The sequence below is a fragment of the Rhinolophus hipposideros genome, assembly GCF_964194185.1.
Source record: "Rhinolophus hipposideros genome assembly, chromosome: 22".
NCBI classification, from domain to species: Eukaryota; Metazoa; Chordata; class Mammalia; order Chiroptera; family Rhinolophidae; genus Rhinolophus; species Rhinolophus hipposideros.
This window is the reverse complement of record NC_138068.1, coordinates 152,855-179,661: the sequence shown is the minus strand read 5'-3', so window position 1 is coordinate 179,661 and position 26,807 is coordinate 152,855. Positions and strand designations below refer to the sequence as shown.

General features: G+C 64.8%; 3 protein-coding genes across 17 annotated transcripts; 1 reads left to right on the top strand and 2 right to left on the bottom strand.

The window, feature by feature from the left end:
- Nucleotides 1–280: 280 nt before the first annotated feature.
- On the bottom strand, nt 281–2,907 carry SOX18 (SRY-box transcription factor 18). The gene is made up of 2 exons (XM_081034480.1): nt 1,551–2,907; nt 281–1,444 (listed from the first exon to the last, which is right to left on the bottom strand). The coding sequence occupies exons 1-2, from the start codon at nt 1,897–1,899 to the stop codon at nt 645–647; spliced, it is 1,149 nt and encodes a 382-aa protein (XP_080890606.1). The 5' UTR covers nt 1,900–2,907; the 3' UTR covers nt 281–644.
- A 9,130-nt stretch (nt 2,908–12,037) lies between these two features.
- TCEA2 (transcription elongation factor A2) lies at nt 12,038–19,365 on the top strand. 4 transcript variants are annotated; one of them, XM_081034476.1, is made up of 11 exons: nt 12,039–12,282; nt 13,404–13,515; nt 14,748–14,810; nt 15,110–15,215; nt 16,150–16,240; nt 17,247–17,377; nt 17,585–17,641; nt 18,016–18,170; nt 18,235–18,381; nt 18,908–18,979; nt 19,172–19,365. In XM_081034476.1, the coding sequence occupies exons 3-11, from the start codon at nt 14,757–14,759 to the stop codon at nt 19,178–19,180; spliced, it is 822 nt and encodes a 273-aa protein (XP_080890602.1). In that variant the 5' UTR covers nt 12,039–12,282; nt 13,404–13,515; nt 14,748–14,756; the 3' UTR covers nt 19,181–19,365. The 4 variants fall into 4 exon arrangements, with proteins under 4 accessions (XP_080890605.1, XP_080890602.1, XP_080890603.1 ...); XM_081034479.1 differs by lacking the exon at nt 13,404–13,515 and having other exon boundaries at nt 12,038–12,282; XM_081034477.1 differs by lacking the exons at nt 12,039–12,282; nt 13,404–13,515 and adding an exon at nt 12,670–13,000.
- A 733-nt stretch (nt 19,366–20,098) lies between these two features.
- RGS19 (regulator of G protein signaling 19) lies at nt 20,099–25,810 on the bottom strand. 12 transcript variants are annotated; one of them, XM_081033624.1, is made up of 9 exons: nt 25,690–25,756; nt 25,116–25,245; nt 23,411–23,500; nt 22,879–23,064; nt 22,660–22,754; nt 22,370–22,488; nt 21,257–21,331; nt 20,906–21,140; nt 20,164–20,839 (listed from the first exon to the last, which is right to left on the bottom strand). In XM_081033624.1, the coding sequence occupies exons 5-9, from the start codon at nt 22,687–22,689 to the stop codon at nt 20,648–20,650; spliced, it is 651 nt and encodes a 216-aa protein (XP_080889750.1). In that variant the 5' UTR covers nt 22,690–22,754; nt 22,879–23,064; nt 23,411–23,500; nt 25,116–25,245; nt 25,690–25,756; the 3' UTR covers nt 20,164–20,647. The 12 variants fall into 12 exon arrangements, with proteins under 12 accessions (XP_080889751.1, XP_080889745.1, XP_080889749.1 ...); XM_081033625.1 differs by lacking the exon at nt 22,879–23,064 and having other exon boundaries at nt 20,099–20,839; nt 25,690–25,747; XM_081033621.1 differs by lacking the exon at nt 22,879–23,064 and having other exon boundaries at nt 25,116–25,194; nt 25,690–25,755.
- Nucleotides 25,811–26,807: the final 997 nt, after the last annotated feature.

The following is a 26,807-nucleotide window of genomic DNA, read 5'->3' as shown; positions in this document are numbered from 1 at the left end:
GAGAATCAGGTCTGTGGGGTCCCAGCTGGTGGTCAGGCTCTCTGAGGGAGACGTGGGGGGGGGAAGAACACGCCTAGGGCACTTGGGGGAACTGCACCTTCGTCCCCCAACAACCATAGACAACGCGGGTGTTCAGAGGAAAGGGTGAGGCGCTTTATTGGGGCCTGGCCTGGCCCAGGGGGACCCGACTCCAGGGTTCTCCTTTACAGTAAAGAGACATTGTTATTCCTCATGTTTAAAAAGCTCTTGCTACATTGATGCTTTTGATCACTGAAATAAATCCCTTGGAAGAAAATGTTTGCAAGTTTAATTAAAAATTAAATATGTTGTAATACGTATATAAAAAAGGCAAAGTAAAAAATACAGCCTGCTTCTAGGAAGTGCACTGCAGGAACAGGATTACGATTAGGCGCTTCAAAAATGTAGCCCTGGCAGGCTCAGCCCACAGGTCCGAGGCCTGGGCTTCCTGGAAAAGCCTGGGACGCGTGGGAACCAGCCTTGCAGGGCGCCCGCGGGCCGGGCCGAGCGTGAGCGTCGTGGTTCCTACCGGACCGTTACAAGGGGCCGCAACATACACTCGCGACAGCGACAGAGCAGCGAGGCACAGGAGGCGGCTGCGAAGCGCGGGCGGGCGGCGCGGCGGCCTACCCCGAGATGCAGGCGCTGTAGTACACGGCGCTGCTGGCGTCGGACAGCGCGGCGATCAGGCTGCTCTCCTCCGGGCAGGACATGGCGCGCGGGCCCAGCTTGGCCAGCGCCACGTGGTACGGGAGCCCGGCGGCGTCGGGCCGAGTCCGGCCGCAGTTGAGGTACTGGTCGAACTCCGTGAGGTCCACATCGGCCCAGAAGTCGGCGGCGGGCGCCAGCGGCTCGGCGCCCTCCGGCGGCGGGGCCTCGGGCGGCGGCGACAGCGGCCCGGGGAACGGGCCCGGGCCGGGCGCGCCCAGGGCGCTGTAGTAGAGGCCGGAGAGCGGCGCGGCGGGGGCCGGCGCGGTCCTGAGGGCCTCGGCCAGGGGGGCTCCGTAGCGGCCTCCGGGGTCCCGGGGCAGCTCGGCGGCGGCGTAGGGCGCGCGGAAGGGCCGCAGCGCGCAGTCCTCGGGCGCCGCGGGCGGCGGGAAGAAGGCCGCCTCGCCGGGTTCCAGGCCGTCCAGCGGCGAGCGCTCGGGCGTGGGCAGCCCCAGGCCGTCGAACTCCGCGCCCAGCGTGGGCAGCTCGCGGAAGGCACGCGCGGGGCCGGGCGCCGCGGGGAAGGGCTCGGGCGGCGGGGGCGCCAGGCCTTGGAGCAGCAGGCCGGGCTCCAGCCGCCGGGCCTTGCGCGCCTGCTTCTTGCGGCGCGGGCGGTACTTGTAGTTGGGGTGGTCGCGCAGGTGCTGCACGCGCAGCCTCTCCGCCTCCTCCACGAAGGGCCTCTTCTCCGCGGTGCTCAGCTCCTTCCACGCCTTGCCTGCGGGCCGCGGGCGTGGGTCAGCGGGCTGCCGTCGCGCGGGAGCGGCGCCCCCCCCGCCCCGCCCCGCCCCGCCCCGGGCGAGCCCCCCGCCCCGCGCACTCACCCAGCATCTTGCTCAGCACCGCGTTGTGCAGGTCGGGGTTCTGCTGCGCCAGCCGCTTGCGCTCGTCCTTCGCCCACACCATGAAGGCGTTCATGGGCCGCCGGACGCGCGACTCGTCGGCCGCCTGGCGCTCCCCGCGGCCCGCGGGGCTGGGGCCATAGCGCCCCGGCTCGGGGCTGTGCGGCGGGCTGCGCGGCGGGCTGGACGGCGAGGCGGGCGCTGCGGGGACGGCGGGGGCCGCGGGGAGGCCGCGCAGCTCAGCGGCGGCCCCGGGGCCCGGGGCCCACGCACAGTCGCGGCGGGCTGGCGGGTCGTCCTGTGCGCCGTAGCCGGGCGGCGATCTCTGCATTCCAGCTGGGCGCGGCCTGGCGGAACGAGGCGCGGGAGCGCGGAGGGCGGGCGGGGGGCGCTTCGGGACCGGGACGGGCGGGTGCACGGCGGCGCGGACACGGTTCGGACGGCGGTGGCCTCGCGCCGGGTGGGCGCCCAGATATAGCGGCGCGGGGCCAATAGGCGGCGGGGCGGGCGGGCCGGGGCGGGCCGGGGCCGCCCCCTCCCCGGGGGCTTCCTTTCTTCTCCGCCTGGCCTCCTCCGCGCGGCGCCCCCCGCACCCTCTCTGAAGGAGCGACCCCCCGACTGTGAAAGGGCCACTGATGTGGCTGGAGCTTGGAAGGGGCGTCCTCACGGGGCTGTCAGGCTTTCGGAGGCGAGCGGCTGCCCCCACCCACGGAGTCAGCCCCTTGGGCGGTAATTGGGGGCGGGGAGCTGCGTCCCCCCCGGAATTACACTGGGAGGAGGGGGCCGTGTTTTAACACCATGTTCTTGGAAGGCCGACTTCCCAACAGCCCCGTAGGTCCCTCCACAACTGTAGCCCAAAGGTGAGGAGCACCTCAGGACAAGCGCCCTCATCTTGGGGGAGGGGCACCACAGCCCGCACCCGTCACACGCGTGTTGAACTTTGAGCCCTGGGGGCGCCGAGCCCTGCCTAAGCCTGTCCATGGGGTTATAGGAGAAGATGGTTTTCGTGTCCTCTCACCCACTCCCAAACCACCTCGGAACAGGACGAACCCGGGGAAAGGGGACCCGAAGTGCAGGAGCATCGAGAGAGCGCAGAGCTCCGGCCCCTGCCCCCTCCGCAGGGTCTCTTGGGAGGCGCTGCGCGTCTCGGACCTTCACAGCTGCTTACCCTGCCCAGCCCACACTCCGGTGCGGCAGGAGTGAGTGAGGCCGGACCCAGGGTTGGGGCAGGTGGGGAGGAAGGGGCGCACCCCCCACCCCCGGGCCTTCAGATCTGGGAGGGTTAGGGTTAGGTTCTTCCAGCCTCTTCCCAGCCCCCATCCCACCCCAGCAGGAGGGGACTGGGCTGGACGCTGAGAGTCTGAGGGGCCTCCCCCAGGGCAGTTTCCCCACTCCCCTCCTGCACACCCATTTGTGGCCCCGGAGCTCTGCAGCACCCCCTTACCACGCCAGGAGCCCCCACCCTCAGTGTTAGGAGCTCCATGGAGTGTGGCCACAGTTGTCAGTGACCCTGGGGCTGTGCTCACAATGCTCTGTCCCTTTGGGTTGTGGGTCCCACAGCTTCCCCCAGGGGCCCTCCTGCCCTGGGGAGAGGCCAGAACCCCCACAGGCCCCTGACCTGAGGGCCGTTTGGTGTGGAGCCTCCACATCAGGTTCTGTCGCGAAGGGTGTCGCGCACAGGCTGGAGCAAGGGGCTGGGTGTTCTCTGGACCCAGGGGAAGAAGACGCTTTTCCTGGGAGGCAGGCAGGAACACAGGGCACAGGCCACTCCCGGTGGTACCAGCTCCCCTTGGAACAGTGTGAGTGGGTGGCCCGCAGCGGGCTGTGGGGGGCAGGGGTGGAGGTGGGAAGCAGACTCCAGGTTAAGGGTGGGTCCAGGGGCCGCACCTGGCGGAGGTGCAGCCGTCTGGGTGTGGTCTGCAGGCACCACTTGGCCTGGCCAGCAGCTGGTCCGGGATGATGGTCACTGAGGCTCAGGAACGAGGTCCAATGTCCTCCCCTGCAGTGACCCCGCACACACTGGGACGGGTTTTCAGCTCCCCCAGGAGCCCTGCCTGGCCCCCCGCAGCCCCTGACAGGCCAGAATTGTCACAACTGCTCCAGAAGCAGTGGCCGGCAGCATCCGGCATTACCTCACCACCCACTGCCCCCCCCCCACAGCCGCCTCTCTTGGAACCAGCCAGTGACGCTCCCTCTTTGTCAAACTGTTCAACTCAGGTGTCTGGCTCGCATGTCCTGTGGGATGGGGCTGGATAGAGCAGGGGGGAGCCCCCGGGTGCCCCCTACTTCTTTGGGGTCAGCTGCCCGCCCCTGTGTGCTGCCTGGTAGGGGGGTGGAGGGTCGCTCCGGCCCACTGTCCAGATGGGAAAATAATGTTGGTGGTGACTGTGGTGAGGGTGGCTGAGGGACTCTTCAGGGCTGTCCTAGGGCTGGTGTGGGTGTGGCCGGCTTGCTGGGGGGAGGGGCATCAGACGTGTGCTCGGAGGTGTGTGGTCTGTTTGTCTGTCTGCCTGGGCATGGGGGTGAGGTGGGCTCTGGTGTTGGGTACTGCCCAGGGCCTTGGGAGCCGGACAGGCTGGACTCAGCAGTGAGGAGATGGGGTCCCATAGGACCTAGAATGAGGGTCCTGCTCAGGGAAGTCCTGGCCCTCAACACCCACAGAGGGAGGGGGTCCCCAAGACTTCTCTGGCCACCAAGCTGTGACCCCAGCTCCATCCAAAGTGCGGGTGATGCATGAGTCTGGGGACATTTTATGCTTGCAGAACCCACTTCAGGCTTGCCTGGCCTGGGTTGGCTGTCACCCACCCTTTGGGAAGCCCTGTCTGTAACCCCCAACTCCCAGACAGAAAGGTGGAGTGAAGGGCAATCTTGGCCTGCAAGTGTGGGGCTATCTTGGGTGTCGAGGGGACACTGCTCTCTCTGCCCTCTGCCCACTCCCTCTCAGCCTGGACTGGAACCCCAGCCTCTGGGTGAAGCCTGCAAAGAATGCTGGGTAATCCCCCTCGGTGGCTCTGGGTGGGGGCTTGGCTGGGCTCCGGGGGTGGCAGACCTCCCAGGCGCTGCCCGGGGCACAGACCTCACAGGCTCCCACCCACCCAGCCCAGCTGTTGCAGGAGCAGAGGCTGGGACCAATTACTGAGTCCCTCAGGGCTGGACCCTCCTGCTCCTGGAGGGTGGAGGTGGGGTCCCCACTGGACGTAGGTCCAGGTGGAGGGGACACTCTGGTCCCCTGAGACCTCAGTTTTGGATCCAGGCTGCCCAATCCTTGAGACCAGGGCAGGAGGCCTGGCCCGCCTTCTCGTGAGGCCGCCCTGGGGGTCTGGGGCGGGGGTATGAGGTGCAGGGCTGACCTCAATCTCTGCCTTGGAGTTGGAGCTTCCGGGAAGGCTACCAGATGGCCTCCATTCACATGGGCACACGTGAGTACATGTGTGTCTCTTGCCCAGTGACAGGTGTGGTTCAGGTGGACACTGGAGCTCATGCTTGGGGACAGCGTGCTTGCCCCAACCCATCCTTCCTGCTCTCAGTCCTGGGGTGCTGGGCCGGGTGTGCACACAGCCTCTCTCCTGTGGGCCGGAGTGATTAGGTTTGGGATGGTGTGTGATTCACCAGCCATGTGGGCCTAGAGTCGGAGGCAGAGTTCGGTGCTGTGGGGCTGGGTGTCAGAGTGCTGTGGAGGTTGGGTTGGTTGAGGGTCTGAAGCCTTTGGAGCAGGCGAAACAGGTGTGTGGGGAGAGTGGGGGCTGTTGCTCATCTAACGGGTTGTGCATGGCATCAGGTCTGCCCCTTGGGCCAGCAGGACTGAGTGGGTGGGGGAGCTTCGCAAGCACGGGGTGTGAAGAGGCCCTTGAGTGACTAGGGTGGCGGAGAAGCTTGGACAGCGGGGGTTAGGTTGCATGTGGTAGGAATGACTCTTGTGGGTGTTCCAAGTGTTGGGAGTATTGTGCTGTGTGAGCTCTTGGGGGCCTTGTGTGGCCATGTGTGTCCTGGGGTGTTGCTGCAAGCTGTGTGGGCCCTGCTCCCTGCTCAGCGGGGGCTCCATGGGAACCAGGCTGCTCTAGGTTTCCATGGCAACAGTAGGGCGGAGCCAGGAAACACCAGCTCAGGAAGGAAGGCTGCAGCTGCGAGGAGGGAGCCAGCCCAGGGCCCGCCTGGCTGAGCAGGCGCCAGACACTCTGTCTGTCCAGTCGTCCGGCGTTCCTGCCCCTGGCTGTGCCCCATGCCACCCAATCTGGACACGGGGCAGCTGCTGGTATGGCTGTCTTTCTTCAGATCTCAGTGCCCTGGCCCTGGGTCTGGGGGTGTCTTGTCTGACAGGAGTTGTGCCCTGGTCCCCCTTAGTGGCTCTTGGGGTGCCCTGTGTGGGGGGCCATGTGTTGGCACACTTGGGTATCGGGCCGCTGGGATTGCGGTGCCCATGCTGACCGCCCTGTCCTGGGATAGCCTGGCCCCTCACTCTCCTGCCAGGCTCTGGGGATCCTCAGCTGCCCTGAATCACTGAAAGGAGAAGCAGAGCCACCAGGTGGGCACTGCAGCTGTGTTTCTTTTCTGCTGCTGCCCCAGCTTCGGTAACAAGTGGCTGTGATGGGCCAAACAGCTGGGGCTGTCCAGTGAGCTGGGGGGCAGGGCTGTGTTCTTGGGGACCATCACCCCTCTTACTCAGGGCAGGAGTCATTCCTTCATGCCTCTGTGTGTTGCTGAGCACTTGCTTTGCACCAGGGCCTGTCCTGGGAGATGGGGTTTGGCAGAAAACAAGTCAGACCCAAGTCCTTGCGATGGGGTAGACAGAGACAATCCAGGACTCTACAAACAAGGCCGGCCGAATGTAGGACGCCAGGCCGTGGTACATTCTGTGGGGGATGGTGCTGCCTGGTACCTGCAGAGAGAGGGGCTCTGTCAGGGTGCTCAGTGACTGCCTTTCATGAGGTTACACTTGAGCCAATCCTTGAAGGAAACATGTGAAAGACACGAGGAGAGAGATGGGAAAGAGTGTTTTACAAAAGAGGGACCAGCACGTGCAAGGACCCAGGGGCGGGCAAGTGTGGGTCTGTGGGGTGAGCAGGGAGTGCACAGGGCACAGGGAAGGGGCTGTGTGGGGCCTGGAGGCTCTGACTTTTTTCTCTGGAGGAGACTTGGCGACTTGGGAGGGCTTTGAGCAGAGGACCAGTGTGATCTGCCAGCAATCCCAGCCTCAGCACAGAGCCGTGGAGATGGGTCTGCCCAGGCCCCAAGGACGAGGCCGGGCTTGGCACCAGGTGGGAAGGGCAAGGAGTCTGCTGCAGTCACCTCCCAGCCCCCATCGGCCTCCCCAGGAGTTCCTTTGGTTTCTCTCCAGGAGGGCGGGCTGGGTGCCTGGACTCCTGGGTTTGTTGCCCTGTAGTCAGGCCTCCTCCTTTCACCCATAGCCCCTGACCCCACGGCCCTGCTGCCTGGGCCCCTGGGGAGGGGGAGGGGAAGTGGCCGCCAGGCTGGCGGGCTGGCAGGGCAGGGAGGGCGGCGTTTCTGGGAATTGTGTGGGGGAAGTGCATTGTTAGAGTGCCTGGAGCAGGCCACTGGCCTCTGGGGGATGCCTTCTGCCGCCCCTTAAGTGCTGCCTCTGGGGTGGGGAGCTGGGCCTGGGCCAAGGCCCAGGGTTGGGCTGGGGACTTTCCGAGTGACACTGCCTTGGGCAGGCAGCTGTGCCCATGCTGCAGACTGAGAGACTGAGGCCCAGAGAAAGGGCTGCCAAGTGGCAGAGCCAAGAGCCCCAGTGGTGCATGGGACCTGAGTCCCTGGTCACCGCCCTGCCTGACCTCAGAGGCCAGGATGTGGGGGAGGCACAGACCGCGTTGGCTGGGTCGCAGTCCCATAGAGCCCCTGTGGCAGGGACCTGTGGCCTCATGGTGGGCTGGAGGGTCTGGTGAGACAAGGAGAAGAAACAGCTGGGTGCCGGGCCAGGAGGCTGTAGGGTCCCCCTGCCCCTCGTGGCCATGGGAAGTGAGGGGCCTCCGTGTGAGTTTGGCAGCACTGGCCTCTTCACCTAGGCTCCTGCCCCAGCCAGAAGGGAAGCACGGATGCGACCCATGGGGGTCATGGCCAGCTTTGTACTGGTGAGGGGGCGGGGGACACAAATAGAAAAATAAATGACAAGAGCTTCTGCTGTTTCCGTGGACTGAAGACAGGGGTAGGGCTGGCCTCGGGGCCAAAGGTGTGGCCGGGCCTGTGTGGTGTGGACCCCAGGGGGTGTCAGGGCTGCGTCTGTCTCCTCAAAGCCCTGGGACAAGGCCCAGCTCCTACAGAGGGATCCCGAGGGCAGACCCATGTCTCCATAAAGGGACACGATGTGGGAGACTCTGCAAGAGGGCACGCAGCCCTTCAGGATGAGCTGAGGGAAGTCAGCCCCAGGGGTGGGGCCGGTGTGGGGCTTGTAGGGGCTGCTCCTTGGGACCATCGTGGGCACTGAGCAAGGCCCCCTGGCGGTGGGCCGGATGAGTGTCCAGGAGGGTGTTCCGGAACAAGGCAGGTGGGTGGGTCTGAGGTTAAGTGCCATTGTCGCCCACCCGGGGGCTCCTTCGGATTCGTTTCCACCTCTGACCTCTAATGATAAGGAGCCCTCCTCGATGTACACATCCACGTAGCTCACAGCTCCCAAACCCAGCCTGGCCTCCCTTGACTTGGCAACTTTTTCTGGGGTACATCTGGCCCTCAGCTCGGTCCCATTTCAGCAGTGGTGGAGGGTCTGCGAGCCCTGCCTGGGTCTAGGGGAGGCCGTCCGGGGCTCGTCTGTGGGGCTCCCCCGCACAGCAGCAGCCGCTAAGTGTGGGTCCCTTCCCATGTACCCTTGCTGCTTTCTTCTTCCTTCTTGTTACATGTACTTACTGAGCACCTATTAGGTGTCTTGGGGTCGGGGGATGCGGCAGGGGACCCAGGCCACGTTCTCAGAGGGTCTGTGTGTGTGGTTAGCGTGTGCCCGGTGTGGCACGTGTGAGCAACCTCTGCGTCCCGTGTGACTGGGGCGAGTGGGCGTGTGCATGCCCAAGACTTACCAAAGAGGAAGTGAGGCTCTTCACCTGCAGAGGGGTGGGTGGGATGTGGAAGGACCCAGCCCTGGTGGGCGCCCTATGGAAGCCTCTGCCAGGCTTCCATGAGGCCTGGAAGCAGAACCCATGATTCTGTCACCCTCTGGGCGCAGCCCTCTGAGGGCTCAGGAGGGTCTGGGGGACGAAGTCCTGAGGTCGGGTAAGGTCCCTGAGGGGCCTGGGGTAAGGTGAGACCGTCCTGAGCAAGGTTCTGGGGATCGTGAACTCATAAGGGGCCCCAAGACCAGGGACTGCTAAGGTGGGGAGTCGGGAGTTTGGGGCTGGCCAGCGCGACACCAGCTTGAGCTCTGGCGAGGGTGAGACCTACCTACAGCTTCCACAAGTGAGGCCCTGTCTGCAGGGCTAACCACATCCCACTCTAGCCACTCCACCGTGGTGGCAGAAACCCACTGGACCTCCCTAGGGGGTGGGTGGTGGCTACCTGGCTAGCAGGCTGGCCTATGGCTCACTCCCGCCACCTAGAGGCCAATGCTCGGGGTGGGTCCCAAAGGCCTGGGGCTCCACAGCGCCTTGGTCTTCTTCTGCCTCCAGCCTCCGCAGAGACTTGCTAGGCGCCTTATGGGCTGTCTCGGTGGCCGACCCTGGAGGCTCTGGAGGTGGAGACCACCTGGCTTCTCACGGAGGAGCAAGGGCCCAAGGTGGGCCGGCAGCCTGGGCCCTCCACTGCCGCTGGGCATGGGAAGGGCCCTAGCTGGGCTGACAGCTTCTCCTTTCCTCCCTGCCCTTACTAGTGCCACATAATGGGCAGTGCCCAAAGTGAAATTCATAGGGTCACAAAGGACACCAATTGCTCCGAAACAGTAACCAAAGTGTTTTCTAAAACGTGTGATGCAGAAAACTGAGTTTCCCGCTGCACTGAGCTCGTGTGTGCTGTGGTCAGTGCCCACCTTGCTGAGCCTAAGAAAGGACCCCTTCTGCTTGAGATCACTGGGATTCCTTCCCACTGATTATTTTCGCACGGGGTTGGTCCCTGTCCCTTAGTTCAGACCTGTCGGGGTCTCCTTCCCACCCCACCCAGCCCACCACCTCAGCTCCCAGACCTGCCCTGTCTCCATCTCCCCCACCCCATGGTGCCTCTCCTGTGACCCCCTCTGCCCTCTCAGCAGCTTGAATGTCATAGGGGCTGGGGTACAAACCCCAGGCCACTACCCACCTCCCCGTCCTGTGACATCCTCTGTACCCTTGGGACATCCTCTGTACCCTGCCACCTGTAGACAAAGGACAAAGACCCCAGGGCCCCACTCTTGGGGGTACAAAAGGGAGGGGTCTTCATTCTTAACCAGCTCCCTAGTCATGCTTGAGTCACCGTGCTAGCACACCTTTGTGGCCTAAAACGTTCAACCCAGCCAAACACTTAGAAGCGTCCCTTATGCCAAGCCCCTTGCATGGGAGCGTGGGAGACATTCCCTCGCCATGCTGTCCAGGCAGGGCCAGGGTAAGTCCTCAAGCTGGTTTTCTGGGGTGTCTGCATGCCCGCTCCCCTCCCCAGCACTTTGTGGTTCTCCGTCCCATGGAGATCACATGGGGACAGGCCTTGACGCTGGCTCTTTGTCCAGGGGGCTGTGCTGATGGCCCAGGCCCTGCTCCAGTGGACGCCTGGCCCAGAGTTAGGCGTCTGGAACAAACCCTTCTTGAAAGCCCAAGCGATGCATCTGAGAGGCCTGTCCTGATCCTCTCCTTTCGGCTGTAATCTTTGGGACCTGAAGCTGTTCTGAGGTCTCTTGGACACACACCTCCCTGCTCCAGACGGTGGAGGCTGTGGGCTCTGCTCCATGCTGATCATATCGGTTGACACTCCCTCCCCTGTGCTCCAGCCTTTGCTGAAGCTGTGGCTGAGCTCTGTGTCTCAGGATCCTTCGTGGCGCTTGGAAGCGTCTAGCATCAGGGGAGTCCCCTCCAAGTGGTCCTCAAACCAGCTCACCTGTTGGGGAGCCCCTGTGAGCTTTGGGGAGCCAGTTCTGAGTCTTTGCAGCCTGATCTCAGAGGTTGAGTTCTCTGGGGTTTCTGCTGGTTATTGTTTTACAAGATGCTGGCCAGCTGTCTGTTGAGAGGGAGGTTGAAGGGTGTGTGGCTGGACCCTCAGAGGCTGCACACTCACTTCTTTGACCAGGTGATTTTGGCCACGAGGATGTGCTTGGTTGGTCTGGGCTCAGAGCCCTGGCCCAGACTCACAGTGAGGGGCAGAATCAGAGCCGGACTGTAAACCGGAGGTGCTGTGTTCACCTGCCACAGGGTGGCCGTTCTGGAAAACCTTTGCTTTTTGAATTCCACACTTTTTCCTTATAATTACTAACTAAGGAATCTCATAACCTACCCTGGTTCGCTTTTCAATTTGGCTGCCGGGAAGCTCAGTCGTATCTAGTTAATGCCACTCCGAGTCCAAGGCATGGTCAGCCTACGTCAGTCATCTGGACATCCCCTCTGCCACGTGGCCTCAGTTACTTGGCTTGAATTTCAGTGGCTGTGGGGCCCACAACTGTAGGCCCTGTCCCCTGGCCTCTCCCCTCGCCCAGAATTGTGCCCCTTCCAGCACCCCACCCGGCCTCTGCATCACTGAGGAGGGGGTGCCCGCCTGGGGGAGATGCTCCCCTGCCCTCCTCCCCGACCCTCCCGGGGCCAGGCCATCCCTTCAGCTGAGTGCAGTGGGGCCCTTCCCAAGGACCTCCAGCAGCAAATTGCTCACTGTCTCCTGCCCTGAATAAGCTCACAGCAGCCCTGTGAGGTAGACACCGAAAACATCCCCATTTCACAGACAGGGAGACGGAGGCACAGAATGGTCAATGACTTGTTGGAAGTGACAGCCAGGGATTCACACCCACTAGCTGACTCCGGAGGCAGGGGCCTTGCCCACGCAGCCCCTCCAAGTGCCCTGCATCTTCCTACCCCAGCTCTGGCTCCTACACTCCGCATCCAGCTACTGCTGCCTCCCACCGCAGGCTCCCCAGTCGAGGCCTCAGAGGCCAGCGCTCCAGGGAGTCTCCCGCAGGACTTCGCTGTAGGGCACGGGAGTCATGGGCCGGCTGCCCCGGGACAGCGGAAGGTGCTAGAGGAGGGCTTAAAGGGGGTGGAGCGGGGGAAATGCCTTCGCCAGCTCCCCGCAGTCGGGCTCCCGGCCGCTCCCGGGCGGAGGGTCCGGAGGGAGGCTCCGCGGTCCACGATGCAGCCCGCACGCACTTCCTAGCCCCACGCGACACCGCAGCGCCCTCCGCAGGCTACCCGGCCGCGCGAAGGCTTGTGGGACTGAGAGTCGTTCGGGCCCGTAGGCCTCGAGACGGCCCGAGTCAAGACTACCATTCCCAAGAAGCTGTGCGTGCCCGCAAGCTCCTGGGAGGTGTGGTCCAGGGCGGGGAGGGAGCGCGCCAGACGGGAGGGAGCGGGAACTACATGTCCCAGGATGCAGCGCGGCGGGCGCGGGGCCGGGGGGTTTGAACCGAGGGTCTCCCGCCCGCGGCAGGGCTGCGTCGGCTGCGGCGGGTGCGGGCGGCGGCGACGGCCTTGGCCGGCGTCTGGGCCGGGAGGCTGAGACTGGCGCGGCGGGCGCTGGGGGCGCTGCCCCTGAGGCAATGATGGGCAAGGAGGAGGAGATTGCGCGGATCGCCCGGAGGCTGGACAAGATGGTGACCAAGAAGAGCGCGGTGAGGGGCGCGGGCCGCCAGGACCCCGGGACCCCCGCCCCGCCGAGCCCCCGCCGAGCCCGCCGAGCCCCGGGCCGGGCCGGGGAGACCACCCGGGGTGCAGGACGAGGCCCCGCCCAGGCAGAGACTCCCGGGACGCGGGGAGACCCCGCGGGGGCCGAGAGCCCTGCCCCGCCCCGCACCCTCGCACCCACGGCAGAGGCCGCGATCCGGCCTGGACCTTGTCCCCGCACCCGCCCGCTCCGGACTCAGACCCCCGCGGCCAGGCCGACGCCCGCGGGCCCGGGCCCCGCCCCTCTCGTCCCCGCCCGCGCAGCCCTTTCCTGCCCGGCCCGGGCCCCCTCCGTCCCCCCGTCGCCCCCGGGCCCCCGGTCTCCCGCCTGCGCCCTGCCTGCGAGCGTTAGGGTGTGAGGCGGGCCCGCTTCCCCGGAGCCTGAGCCTCCCTGCCTCCGCCGGGCCGGGGCCGCGTCGCCGCCGTCGCAGGCAGGTAGAGGCCTCCCTGGCCCGGAGGCCCCTTTCTTCTCTGTCGCCGCCCCAGAAGCAGCGCGTTTCCTAATAAATGATTTCGCTTCTCTAGCCAGAACTCAGCTGGCAGCAAGTGGGGAGCGGGTAGGTAGGCGGGGGCCCTGGGGCGGCGGCAGCCAGCTGTGGCTCCGCTTCCAGCCCCCGCCGCTACCGGAGCTTGGCGACTGCGTGCGCGCACACGGAAACATCCTTGGTGGGTGGTGCTGCCTCCGGCGTGAGTGTGAGTGTGAGTGTGAGTGTGAGCGTGAGCTCCTGGCTGGCTCCCTGGGGGGCTCCGTGCTCACCAAGCGTGCTCCCCTCTGGCTGCGTTTGGGGCCCGCGGAGCCGTGGCCCCAGAAGTGGGTCCAGGGGCTCAGTCATGGGCTGTCCAGGCCTGCGCGGCCACCCCAGGGCTGTGCTTGTACTGCTGATTTGGGGGTAACTTTGGGTTGAGCCTGGGTCCCTCCTGACCCTGGTTCGGACAGGGGTCTGCGGGATCTTGGCCAGCGGCTGGCTCCCGGCATTCATCCGGCAGCCAGCGACCCGCATTGTGTTCCTGCCCTGGGAGGCCCCGGGCAGCCTGAGCAGTGGTGTGGAAACAATCTAACCTTTTCTAGACTTGACCAGAGAAAGAAGCTACTCCCCAGCTCCCCCTGAACGGGACAAAACAGATGACCCCTCCCCTGTGGGGACAGAGATGCGCCCAGCAGAGTGGTGTGGGGTATCCAGGTGGGAGCCAAGCATGGAGCTCCAGGGGAGGAAGAAGGGGAGCAGCTGTGGCAGGGCCGGGGGCACGGGGGTGCTCGGGTGACGAGTGAGCTGGCAGCGCTGCTGCTTCCACTGCCTGCAAGTGCCCAGGGGGGCAGGGACTTGTTTGGGCCTCTCTGGTCTGGAGCAGGACGAAGCCTGAGGCTCCCAGTGATGTTCAGTGAGCAGCACTGTACTGTGGGCTCTGGTACATCTACCTCCGCTGACATCACCCCAAGGCTGGAGTCCACAGCCCCAGGGGCAGGGCCTGCTGGAGGCCATGAGGAGGGTGCTGGAGCCTGAGCAGAGATGCCACCCAGATTGGTGGCAGTGTGTGTGGGGGTATAGGCCAAGGCTTCGTGACCTGAGCACGTAAGGCTCTTACAGCCTTGGGTGGCTGGGTTGCTCATGTCTGCCTCTTCCTGTAATGGGAGACACACACATGAAAACACATCAGTGCATCAAAAAGTGAGGTGCCTGTGGAGGAAGGCAAAGGGGGGTAGTGTTGCAGTTTTAAGCAGGAGGGAGAGCACTTGCTGAGAATATCTCTTCTGAACAAAACTCTGGAGGGAAGGAGGGCAGTCTTTGACATCCTGGGAGATATGTCCGTGGCAGTGGGGGCAGCAGGTGCAAAGGTCCTGGGGCAAGCAGCTTGGCACACGAGCACTGAGGAGCTGTGCCTGGAGTGGAGAGATGCAGCCCATTTGTGCACGGCTAATGTGAGGGCTTTGAGGAGACAGATGGGCGGGGGTGGGGCAGAGAAGGGAGCCGGGGCTGTGACAGTGGTCCAGGTGGGGCAGTGGCTGGCCAAGAGGTAATTGGAGTCCTGGAGACACTGATGGGTGGGGACTCGTAAATACTGGGCGTGGCTGAGGTGTGAGTGGAGGCGCCCTGAGGGTTTGGTCTCAGCTGCGGTCACTGTTCCTGGGTCAGCCCCTCTCAGCCGACAGGTGAGCTACTTTGGGAAGAGGCTGCCCGACCCACCTGGGCAAGGGACGTGGGACTGGACACCTTCACCAGGCTGGGGCTCTCAAAGGTGTTTGCCATCGTCCTGTGTGGGGCAAGAAGTCGCGTGACCTGTGGGTGCTGCGCTTGAGTGCATGGCCGCTTCCCCTCATTCCCACCCTCCCCGAGCACCTGATCCCAGGTGGATTTCCAGGTTGTCACTCCTTGTGATCTCAGTGTCATTTATGAAGATACCCCTCTCCTCCTAGGAGGGAGCCATGGACCTGCTGCGGGAGCTCAAGGCCATGCCCGTCACCCTGCACCTGCTGCAGGTAGGGCCCTGCATGTCCCCTGCCCAGACAGCCCCCGGGCGCCTCGCAGGGCTTCCTTGGTTAGCACAGATACCTGCCTGAGGAGACAGTCTCTGCCTTTTTCGGTTGTTGGAGATGGGGAGGGGCACTGAGGGTAACCGCCCTGTCCCTCACAGAGGCTCCTGGGTCCCAAATGGGGCAGTAGACTGGGAGAGAGCGTCCACCCCCCCAGCTCGTCCTGGGCGCCCACCCTGTGGGAGCCTCCAACTGTCTGTGCAGAGGTCTGACCACTGCCCCAGCCCAGACCGCTTGCCTTGCAGTCCACCCGTGTCGGCATGTCCGTCAACGCCCTGCGGAAGCAGAGCTCCGATGAGGAGGTCATCGCACTGGCCAAGTCGCTCATCAAGTCCTGGAAGAAGCTCCTGGGTGGGCTGAGTGCGGGGGTGAGGGGCACCCCAAGAGTGCAGGCCCCTCGCTGGTCAGCACTGTGGGGTCACCTGGGAAAGGGACGTGACAGACCTTGTCTGGAAAGCCGGGGCTCAGGGCTTCTATGTGGAGCTAGGAGAGAGGAGAGTTGAGAGTGGGGGCCCGGCTGGGAGAGTTGCACATGCAGCAGCCCCTGACCAAGCGAGCAGGTGACGGGAGGAGGGAAAGGGGGACTTGGGGGAGAAGAGGCAAGGAGGTGGAAGGTGGCAGAAGGGGGGCAGTACTGCTCAGAGGGAACAGGGCAGCCTCTTCCTGGGGACAGCGGGGTGACTGGGGGTTGCAGGGATGCCCATCTTTGGACCCTGAGGCCTCTCCTGGGTATGTCCAAATCCTTGCAAAAGCAGATGTGTGTCCTGGGCCTCCCTCCATCCCTGTGTGGCCATAAGGCCATATGTTGGACAAGTGTGTTTGCTCTGGTGGTGTCTAGGACGCTCATCCTGTGAGAAGGTCCCCAGCGCAGGATGGGCTTTCAGGAGACTTGTGGGAGACATGCTCAGTGGGCAGGCTCCTTGTGGTGCCTGAGGCCCAGGTGCGGAATGGCCATGTACTGCCTGCCTGGGGCGATCCGAGGCCGTCACTGCAGGGGCTTTGTACTTAGGGATTATCCTGGGTGGATGGGCAGCAGGGAGGATCCCAGAAGGACCCATAGGCAGCCGACTTGAGTGGGAGCCATGTCAGGACCTTCTAAGGCTGGGGCTGAGGGCCCCAGTTGGTCATTAGCAGGAAGGCTCAGCGGGCAGGACCTGGTGGGAGCAGGGTGGTGGGCTGGCAGGCTAAGGCTGTGCGTGGGTGGTGATCTTCCACCTGGCCTGCCGCTGCCCTCTGGGGTGGCCTGCTCCTAGCCAGCCCCCCCCCCCTTTCTGGGCACCTGCAGATGCTTCAGATGCCAAAGCCAGGGAGCGGAGGAGGGGCGAGCCTCTGCCCACGTCATCCTCCAAGGAGGCGTCCGAGGCCAAGGATCCCAGGTAGCACACCTGGGAAGCAGGTGCACACCTCTGGCCGCCAAGCCCCACTTGCCCGGCCTGAGGGTTCTGAGCTCTGTGCGCCCTGGATGGCTGAGGCCACCAAACACGGGCCCTTCTGGCTACTTGGAAGGGCCTCTGCCCAGGGAGCCACGCCTGGCCTGGTCAGCCTCCTGATGGACACTTCCCCTCCAGAGCCCCTCTGGACACTGTGTCTTCTCAGCCCCTAGCATTGCAGGGGCGAGGCTGTGTCCTGGCTGCCAGGAGCTGCTGTCTCGCATCCCAAGTGGGGTTGTGGGAGCCCCTGCCCTCGTCCCTGGCTCCAGGCCCCCTTCCTCGGTCGGATTCTCAGTGGCCAGCTCATGTTGCACCCCATTGAACTGGCCTCACTTCCTGTGGGCCCCCCTCCTTGTGGGTGCCCAGTCTGCAGTGGGGAGTGGCCGAGGCTGCTTTGCCTTTGACCCCTGGGGGGGTTAAAGCAGTGGCCGGGGGCCTGGAACGGCTGACCTCTGGACTCACCAGAGACTCCTGCCACCTGCCCCAGTTGCTTTTCCTCCTGGAAGCTGCTTCCACTGCCTTTGTAGGGGGTCACAGGGTTATGAGGTGCACAGCACGAGGGGAGGGCTGGTGCAGCCTGGACGTCAGGCAGCTAGGGGTGGGGGGTGCCTGGCCCTGCGAGGGCATTCGTGCTAGGTGGGGGCGATCCCCAGCCCTGTCTGCCTCTCCCTGACCTGGCAGCTGGTATTGGGAGGTGTGGCCTGTGTTCTGGGCCTCCCCGAAGGTGGGGACCCTCATGGGCAATGCTGTCCCGTTGTGACCCCATTGGAGGAGTGCAGACCCAACGAGCCTCACCGCCTCTGGCCAGCTGGGCAGACCCCACAGGCATGCTGGGCTGGACCACGGATGGGCAGTGTCATGGCCGCTCTCTGGGTGGAACAGATGGGGTTGTCTTTCCTGGGGACGGCATCTCACAGGTTCACGTGGCCTGGCCGGGCCTGTCTCTTTTCAGCCGCAAGAGGCCAGAGCTGCCGAGGACACTGTCGACCCCAAGGATGACCACATTCCCCCCGGCGCCTGTCACCTGTGACGCTGTGCGTGACAAGTGCCGTGAAATGCTCTCCGCCGCTCTGCGGACCGACCGTGAGTGCCCAAGACGGCCGCCACCCGCAGAGGCCCGCGGCCAGAGGGTCCTGGGGGGGGCCTCTCCCCAGCCCACGCTGCTGACCCCAGGTGGGCTCAGGGGTCCTTGGGGACACAGAGCACCAGGATCCTGGGCTCTGCTGCTGGGCGCCGGACAGGCTTAGAGGTGGTGGGTGGAGGCTGGCTAGTCAGGCCTGCTCCCTGCAGGGGACCACGCGGCCATCGGCGCCGACTGCGAGCACCTGTCCGCCCAGATCGAGGAATATATCCTTTGTGCAGGGCGTGGCGCTGGGGTTCTGGGGGGGTCGCGGGCCGGCCGGGCCCAGCTCCCCTGAGTTGTGGCCACTGCCTTCGGCCGGGCCGTGGCGTGGGCTCAGCCCTCCCGACCTGCTCGCGGGGCCTGGGGCCCTGGGGCCCTGGAGCTTCCGCCTGCGGCCGGGTCTCAGCCAGGAACGGGTCCAGCGGGAGCCCCACCCAGCAGCCCTTCGGCGCCCGCAGGCCGGGGGGTAGATGGCCCTGTGCTGCTGCGCTCCTGTCCCCACCCCACCGCACCGCACGCGGCCCCACAGGGAGGCCCTCGCTGGCCCGGCGGGCAGGTGGAGGGTAACAGCCTCTGGTGGGTCCTTAACCGCCGACACGCATCTTCCGGGATGTGGGGAACACGGACATGAAGTACAAGAACCGCGTGCGCAGCCGCATCTCTAACCTCAAGGACGCCAAGAACCCTGACCTGCGGCGGAACGTGCTGTGCGGCGCCATCACGCCCCAGCAGATCGCCGTGATGACGTCGGAGGTGAGCCCTGGGGGAGGGCGGGGCGGCCCTGGGGCTGCAGGCTAAGCGCGGCCGCTCGCTGCAGGAGATGGCCAGCGATGAGCTGAAGGAGGTCCGCAAGGCCATGACGAAGGAGGCCATCCGTGAGCACCAGATGGCCCGCACGGGCGGCACGCAGACAGACCTGTTCACCTGCGGAAAGTGCGGGAAGAAGAACTGCACCTACACGCAGGTGGGCCAGCCCTCCTCTCGGGGCCGTGTCCTCAGGGCGGCACACAAGGGCGCACGCTTGCCCCCAGCTCTGCAGGCTGGGGTCCTCTCCCTCACGCCTGGACACATGCGGCGTGCATGGTTCCAGGGCTGGGGTCCAAGCCAGGGAGTCATGGGTCACTTTGGGACCTCCCGCCTTGCCCAGGACCCCAGGTACCCCAGTAAGCAGCATCTCGCTGTGGTTCCTGCTTGCTGAGGGGCACTAAAGTTGGGGGACCTGGCCTGGCCCTGTGTGGAGGGCCACCGCGGAGTGTTGCTGCTGGCAGGAGGGTGGGTGTGGTGTGCTGCCTGGAGGTGGCTGCAGGACTCCGCTCAGGCAGACCTATGGAGGTAGACGCCGATGTGGCCCCCAAGGCATGTCAGGGGCCCTGGTCAAAGGAGAGTGGTTAGTGGCTTGAAGGTTGGTCACCGGTGCGGCCTCAGCGCAGGGCACACATAGGGTCCCCAGGACCGCCCCGGGCTGCGCCCCTCACCACACCTTCTCGTAGGTGCAGACCCGCAGCTCTGACGAGCCCATGACCACTTTTGTTGTGTGCAACGAGTGTGGAAACCGCTGGAAGGTAGGTGGGCATGCCCCGGCCACCCTGCCCATTCTCTGGAGGTGGGTGTCTGCAGCCTGTGTGGGCTCTGTGGTGTGAAATGGGGGACACCCACACCCATCCAGCCTCCTGGGAGCTTTGGAGGAGGTGCTGGAGACCCAGAGGGGGTCATGGAGGCCGCACGGCTGGACCCTCTCACACCCTTCTTTGCAGTTCTGCTGAGCCCTTTTGTAGAGGTACCTGCAGCCGTGGGCCCTGGTCAGCACCCTAGCAGTCGCCCTCCTCGCGTCCTCTGGATACAGCTTCTCTGGAGACCCGTCCTGTGCCCTCCTCATCTCCCCAACCTGTCTGTAGTGTACCTTTCTCCCTTTCCCCCCAAATTATTAAATGGTTTTTTGTTTTGGTCACCGTGCTGTCCTTGGCCTTTGGTCCTGGTGGGCCATACACAGGCTTGGGCTTTGAGCTCAGTACCCCACCACCACTGGGGACAGTCCTCCTCCATGGGGTCAGGTGACACTTGCAGTGCTGGAGGGGAGCCTGCTGGCCCTGCCTGTGTGCTTATGCTCACTGGCATTAGCCAGGTGAGAGGGCCTTGGGAACAGACCCCAGGGTCTTCCTCCCCAGGCAGTGCTCAGGGCCCAGGGCTGACTCTGGGTCCCACAGCCCTTTATGAGGGCTGGTCCTCACTGCACCCCAAAGCAGCATGGATGGGGGCACACTCTCTAGATCACTTGCACACTGAATTGCTTTGCCTACTGGAAATCCAGGAAAGGGGGTGGCAAGCACATGTCTTGTGGGGCCTGAGGGACAGTGGGCCTTGAGGGAGCTCACCCCCATCAGTGTCCAGCCCCAGCCAGCCAGCCTCTGGGGACGACCTTTGATGTATGCCAGGGGCCCCTGCCCAGCCATGGCCTGGCAGTGCGTCTCACTGCATTGCCAGTCTTGGTGAGGTGCCATGGGGGCCACCCCTGCCCAGGTCATGGCACCATTGCTGGTGCAGGGCCCTCGCTGAGGAGGGGTGGGCTGGGGCACAGCACATGGGGCCAGGTCCCCTCACAGCCAGTCTGCTCCCCTGCCCTAGGTCTAAGACAATTCCTGATCCTCTAATCTCTCCCAAAGGTGGAAAGAGAGGAGACTTTTGCTTTAAAAATATCTTCAATTATAAGACATCCTATTTTGGGAGGAGGAGGGAGGGAGATAAATATGAAAACATTTTTTTCTTTTTTTGATAAAACACAGTGAGTACATGTTTCCAGGTTTAAAGTTAATGAACATAAAAGAAACTGGGTCCTGTGGCCTGAGTCTTGTTCTGAGGCCTGGGTCTGAGTCTGTGCAGACGGCTCTTGTTGGAGAGTCTCTCCATGACAGAAGTCGGCAGTATAGGGGTTCTCTTCTCCACTGGTGTTCTCCAGGCCCCCCCGCTGCCTGGGGAGGGGCCCTAGTGAGGCTGGTGGGTCCAACGTGCCTCCTGGGAGGGTCCCTCTTCTCACCAGGTGGGAGCCCCAGCAGGAGGGGCCGCTAGCCCTGAGGCTCACACCTGCCTCTTTGCTGTACCCTGGGGCCCCGAGCCCCCTGGATGGGGGGAGCTCCTGCCTGGGAGCTTCCCCTGAGTGCTGGGCCTGGTGTGCCTGCCACCTGCTGCCACCCATGGATGAGGGTGACCCCAGAGTGTGCTGGGCGGCGGGCAGCCTAGGCCTCGTGGGAGGACTGGGGGGCCCCCCGAAGCAGCAGCGCACGGTAGGTGGGGGAGCCGAGGAAGCGGGGGTAGGAGTCCCGGTGCATGAGTGTGTAGATCTGCAGCTGCGCGTCATCGAACGTGTGTGCCGACGGCTCCTGCATCTTCCTGTTGATGCCCTCCCGCACACGGGAGTCCAGACTCACCTGCGGGACAGGCCATGGTCAGGGCCCGGAGGCGCCCCCCGCCCGCACATACCCACCGCGGCGCACCTCCTTGGGGGACAGGATGGACACGTAGTCCTCATAGATGAGCCGCGCCTTCTCGTCCACCGCGTGCTGGTTGGCCTCGGCCTTGAGCTCCTCGCAGGCCAGCCAGAAGAGCATGTTCTCCTCGCTGTACTCTGTGCGCAGGAACTCCCGGAAGGCCCCGCGGCCCGCCGGGCTGCGCATCAGCTTGTCGAAGGACTGCGCCCAGCTCTGCACCTCCTCGGGGCTCGGCGTGCTGCTGTGGGCACCCGCCGCCAGGTCAGGCCAGGTCAGGCACCAGGCATCCGCCCAGACCCTCACCCCAGGGGCAGGTGCATGCAGGGGGCGGGAGCTGGGGGATGGGGCCCAACTCACCACGCCTCGCAGCTGGGGAGGGGCTGCAGCTTGTTGTCCTGGGAGGCCCGCCACGCCCGCCGTCGCTCTTCATTCCTGATGGCACAGAGTCAGGTGGCACCGCCCTCCTCCTCCTCACACACACACAGGCACGCGTGTGGACACGAGGTCCGGGGCTCTTGGCACTCTGTAAGCCCACTGCGGGTGGCTGCCCGGGGACCTGCTTCTTCCAGCCTCCCGTCCGACTTCGGACCCCGGACCACTGTAGTCTTTTTGCCTTTGGGACTTTCACGAGCTCCTGGTGCCTGGCCCCGTCCCCTTCTCCCACAGGTCCCACTGATGAGTGGGAAAGCCCCAGCCCACGAGTCTGGCCCCCAACTCTCCCTATGGGACCGCCTTCCCTGCTCTGGCTCTAAAACCCTTACCTGCAAACCTCTCTCGAGGCAGAACCCACTTCTGCCCTCCCCACCTGCCAGAGCTCCAAGCTCTCAGTGAGTTCGCCTCCCACCCCCCCAGGTCTGGGCTCTAACTGTTCGCCTCCCACCCCCAGGCCACCCCTCCCATCTCAGGTCTGGGCTCAGGCCTCGCCTGCTCACTGATCAGCTGATCGCCCTCTGGTTCCCACAGCGCTGTCCACTCAACAGCCAAGGGCTGGAAGCCTGGATGGGGCCAGGCCTCTGCAAGGCACCAATGACCAGCAGCTTCCCTAGAAAACCCTGGTACCACCAGGAGCCCCACGCCCACCCCAGCTCACTGCTCTGGAAGCTTATCCCCGTGGCCCGGGGGTCAGGCCTCTGTTCAGCGCCCCTCCACCTGCCGTAGTTTGGAGGGTCGGCTTTTGTCTTGTTGTGCTGTAGGGTCCTCAGAGCCAATGGGGGCCAGCAGGCTCACAGCTGCGTCAGTAAGCATGCGTTGAGCAAAGGGAGGAGGGGCCCCACACACACAGAGGCCTGGGCGCTGGCCACTGGTCACCACAGCCCAACAGCCCCTGGCGAGTGCTGCGGGTGGCGGGGCGTCCTGCCTGTAGGCAATACCTCAGAAGCCACCCGAGGGTCCAGGGAATGGGCTCCTGGGCCCAGGTCTGCTCCACCCACGATGCCCACCCAGGCACACCGTGCCCCAGTCCCCACGTACCAGCAGCTACAACAGCAACACCAGCAAAGGCAGCAGGGATTGCGGCTGGAGGCAGCTGGCGGGGCCGCATCATGACTGGACATCGAGGGGGGCTGATCTGCCTCCTGTGGCCCTGTGTGCTGCAGGTAGATGGGGGCCATCTCAGCCACCCTGCCAAAGCTGAGGGCCAACCCCCTGCCCGCTGGTGGCCATGCTCCCAAAGACAGGACCCTTCCAGCCCCCTAGGTGTCCGAGGGCCTCCTCTGTCCCCCAGGCCCCTGGGGACAGAGGCAGGGGTGTGGGTGCTGCACCTGTTTCTCAACCTCATGCGTGGTGGGCATGGGTGGGTGCAGGTCACCCAGGCTCCGTGGTGCCGGCTCCGGGACCCTCCCCACAGCCTGGGGTTCTGAGAAGAGAAGCCGAGGTTCTCAGAGAGCCTGAGAGCAAAGCCCTTGCATGCCCCCTGGGAGGGGTCCTGAGAGTCTTGCCCTCCTCACCCCTGCCCCACAGGGCCTGCTTCCTGCGCTCACCCCAGCTTCCACCAGGGCTGCCAGAGGTGCAGGGTCAGTGGGGAGAGGAGCCCGACAGGACCTCCACAGGAGGTTCCGGGACAACCCCCTCTGCTCAGTCCCTGGGAAGCCGGAAGCCTGGGTTCCTCTTTCTTGGTTTCCGGCTCCTGGCCCCTCCCAAGGGGGCTTGGGGCCCCAAGCCTGGGGCTATCAGGTTGGTGCACAGGGGTGGTAGTCAGACATTCAGAACGCCACCCCAGCCCCCTCCATCCTGTGGTTGTGTGGGGAGGTGGGTAGGGTTGCTTCCCACCAGGAGTCCAGACCTGCCTGGGGGCCCCAGATTAGGCCTGAGGCATAGAGGGTCTGAGTGGGACAAGGGGCAGGACTTCCTGAGGGTGCAGGAAGTGGGGCAGAACACGGGTGGGGAGGGCCATGCGCTTCCAGGGGACCTGGGTCCTAGACGCTCTGCTGGGTGCCCCCTTCCCCCAGCTGTCAACTAATGCCCCCTCCCTCCCCCTCCCCCACCAGGATGCGGAAACCGCTGCGGCCTCACCACAGGGCGGGGGTGCCACGCCAGCCTGTCGGGGAAGCGGGGCGGCAGTGGGCGGGGGCGTCTTGCTCCCGGGTCGGAGCTGCGGGGTCCCTGGGGGAGGCGAGGGGCGCGTCCTGCTCAGCGTCTGCGCCGCACTTTCGACGCTGGAGGCGCGAGCTGGTGAGCAGCCCCCCAGTGCCCCCGAGAGACCGACCGCAGATCCCAGAGTCCGCGGGCGACAGTAGCCAATCAGCGGCCTGGAGGCAGTTTTGAACGCCTCCCCACCCCGCCCCTGCCTGCGCCCACCTCGGCCCAGGGGGGACCCTCACGGCCTGGGGAAGCCCCCCTGCACTCTGCCACGAGGACCTTCCGCGGCCAGGAGGCTCACACCTAGGTGTCACTTTATTTTCTCATTCCTCAGCTCGTGGCCTTTTAATCCTTGTTTGGCCCATGTTGGTCGCTGGGGGTCTCGGTGGTCAGGAGGGCAGGCAGCTCCTGGAGGAGGGCTCCGTGTGGGAGCGCTGCTGAGGTGACAGCCGCGACTCATGCCCTTGGGGCACCCCTGCCTCCAGGGCTTGGGCACACAGAGGCCCCTGCCCTGACCCAAACCTGGGGGGCGAGAGCAGGGTCCCCTGGGACCACAGTGCCTCACCACCTGCCCGGCTTCCCCCAGACCATGGGGGGCTCCTCAAACGTGGGCCTAGGGCTCCCAGCAAGCAGATGGGGCAGCAGCAGCCCCACAGCCTTTCCCTCAGGGGTCAAGTTTCTAGGGAAAGGAAGGGGTGTGGCAACCTCTGAGGTTTGGTAGCTGTACCCCAGACCCGCTGTGACTTCCCCAGGCAGAAATGCTCTTCCTTCTCTGCACCCGCACCCACTGTGAGTGGGGGCAGGGCCCCAGTCCCACCCACCCCCAACCGAGCACCTGAAGACTATACCCACCTCTGCTGCCATCTCCAGCTCAGCTCTGAACTGGAGGAGGGGACCTGCCTGAGAGTGCATGGCCCAGGTGCTAGGGGCCAAGTTTGGGGCAGAGCGGGTACCAGCCCATTCTGTCTGGGTTGCAGGCCCTGGACCTGACTCCCTGTACCCTTCTCAAGCTGGCTGGGGCCACCAATGCCCCCAGGGCACCTGCTCTCTCCTGCGGGAACAGGGTCTGTCTAGGTTTCTTGCCGCTCATTCTTGCATTCGGGAGGGGCTCCTTCCCTTTCTCCAGCAACCCCCAAGCTTTGACCCCCCAGTCTGGGACAGGAGAGGCTAGCCAAGCAGCAAGTCTGGCCTCTGGGGACAGAGACTCCCTCGGGAGCGGCTGCTGCTTTGCTCCACAGAAGGAAAAAGAACGTCCCCGAGCCCGCCCAGTCCAAAAAAAGAATAAGAAAATGTGACAATCCCAGAAAAAAATGCCATAACCTTTGGGAGGGGGTTGACAGAGGGGCTCTAGTCCCTGCTGCTGATCCTACTCAGTACCTTTCCTAGCTGCTGCTCCCCACCCCCCAATTTGGCTGGTGGGGAGCCCCAGCCTGGCTTTACAAGGCCGGTCAGTTTTCCTAACCCTGGTGACCCTCGCCCCCAGCCCACCTTTGCAATGGTGGGGGCGACTCACTTCTCTCGCTCTCTCTGTGCTGGTAGGGTCTGACCTGGAGGAACCTGCCTCCTTCTGCAGGGGCCCCTTCCAGTCTCTGACGCCCCCACCCCTACCCCAAGGAACTCGCCATGGCGCCCCACTCACCAGCGACCCAAAGGCGAGGTGGGGGCGGGAGGGGCCACGTTCGGTCTGCACCCCACCCTGACTGCCGAAGGGGCGTGCACTGCAGCAGCAGGGATTCGAGTCAGACGGCAGGGGACTCTCCTGCGGCGCTCTGGAGAGAGGTGGGCGCCGGGGGCCCCGATCGGCTGGGGCCGGGGGCGCAGCGCCTCCCCTGCGACTCGCAGGGCTCAGAGGCTGCCAGAGCCAACGGGGCGGGGGCGGACAGGGTGTCCCGCCTCGGTCCCTCCCCACCAGGCTGAGGGGGGCGGGAGACGCGGAAACCTGGGTTCTTCCGGCCCCCCCTTTGAGCAATCACTTCCCCAAGCTTTGAGCTGCAGAAAAGGGGAACCCGGTTGCAGCGCCCCCTCCCCCCGCGCGCGCGGTGGGGGCGGGCTCCAGTCCCGCCGCGGCCCGGGGTCCACGTGGACCCCGCGGCGGGAGTCCCTGGGGTGCGGAACCCGGAGCCGGCTCCCGAAGCTCCCGCCCCACACGGCCCCGGGGCCCCGGGCACGCAGGGGCAGGGCCGCCGTCCTCCGCGCCGCGCGCGTGCACTCACCGGCCGCGCTCTCGAGCCGCTCGCGCCGCCGCCGCCGAGCCCGCGCGCTCCGAAGTCCGGCCGGATCGTCGGGGAGGGGGCGCAGGGTGCAGTGCGCAGGCGCCTGGGCCGCACTTCCCCAAAGCGCGGGGCTGGGACTTCCTCGCGCGGGGAGGCGCCCGGCCCGCCCCGCCCGGCGCGCCCCGCCCCGCGTTTGGCTGCCTCTGCGCCCCACGCGCCCCCTCCCCACCACCCCGTAGAGTCCGGCCCAGCGCCTTGGCCCCCGTCGTTGCTTAGGGTGGCCCGTGGAGATGAGGTGCTAATATTGGGGTCTCTGGCCTCCGGGCGGCCTGAGCTGAGTGGGGGTGTGGCCGTGCCCCCGACTCGGCCGGGCCATTCCAGCTGTGCCATTCACGTGGGTCGGCCATGAGCTTCCTGCCAGATGTGTGACACGAGAGTCCTAGAGACGCAAGTGTCCGCATACGCTACTTGCCCCGCTGGAAAGGACTGTGTTGTTGTTACTCTAGGCCCCACCCTAGCCTTTCCCAGACTGGGTGCCCTCACCTGTAAAATGGGGTTAAGAGCGTGTTGTCACCGCTCTGTGATAACAGAGCTGTAGCGTGTAGATAACACGCTGTAGGGGGCTTCCCACTGAGGGGACGGGGGTCCTGTGCTGAGGTGACCCTGGATGCTGGGGGTATGGATTTTTGCCCCTGGAATCACCACATGTCTCTATCTGTGGTTGCTGGCTGGCTCCCTTCTGACCCCTTCAGTTGCTCCAAGGTGTCATGCAGTTTAAAGCCACACTGTCCCCTTCCCTCGAATGTCCTGTCCCTCTTCTCTTTGGCTGACTCTCCTGGTACTTTATGACCTGGTACAGCTGTTAGTTCAATTTCTTATCCCAGCATGCTTACGGCCAGTGTCATAGTGGCCTTGACCCTGCTCTGGAAATGGTCCCCTGGTCTCAGACCATATGTAGCTCCTGTCCCCAGTGCAGGCACTAGGCCTGGTGAGCGCCTGGAGTTGGTCCGGCTCACAGAGGGCCTCCCAACCGCACAAGTTGTCGAGATGTGACGGGAAGTGGAGATTTTCCACACACTCTTCATCATTCAGCAAGTTTCTGGCTGTCCCCTGAGCAG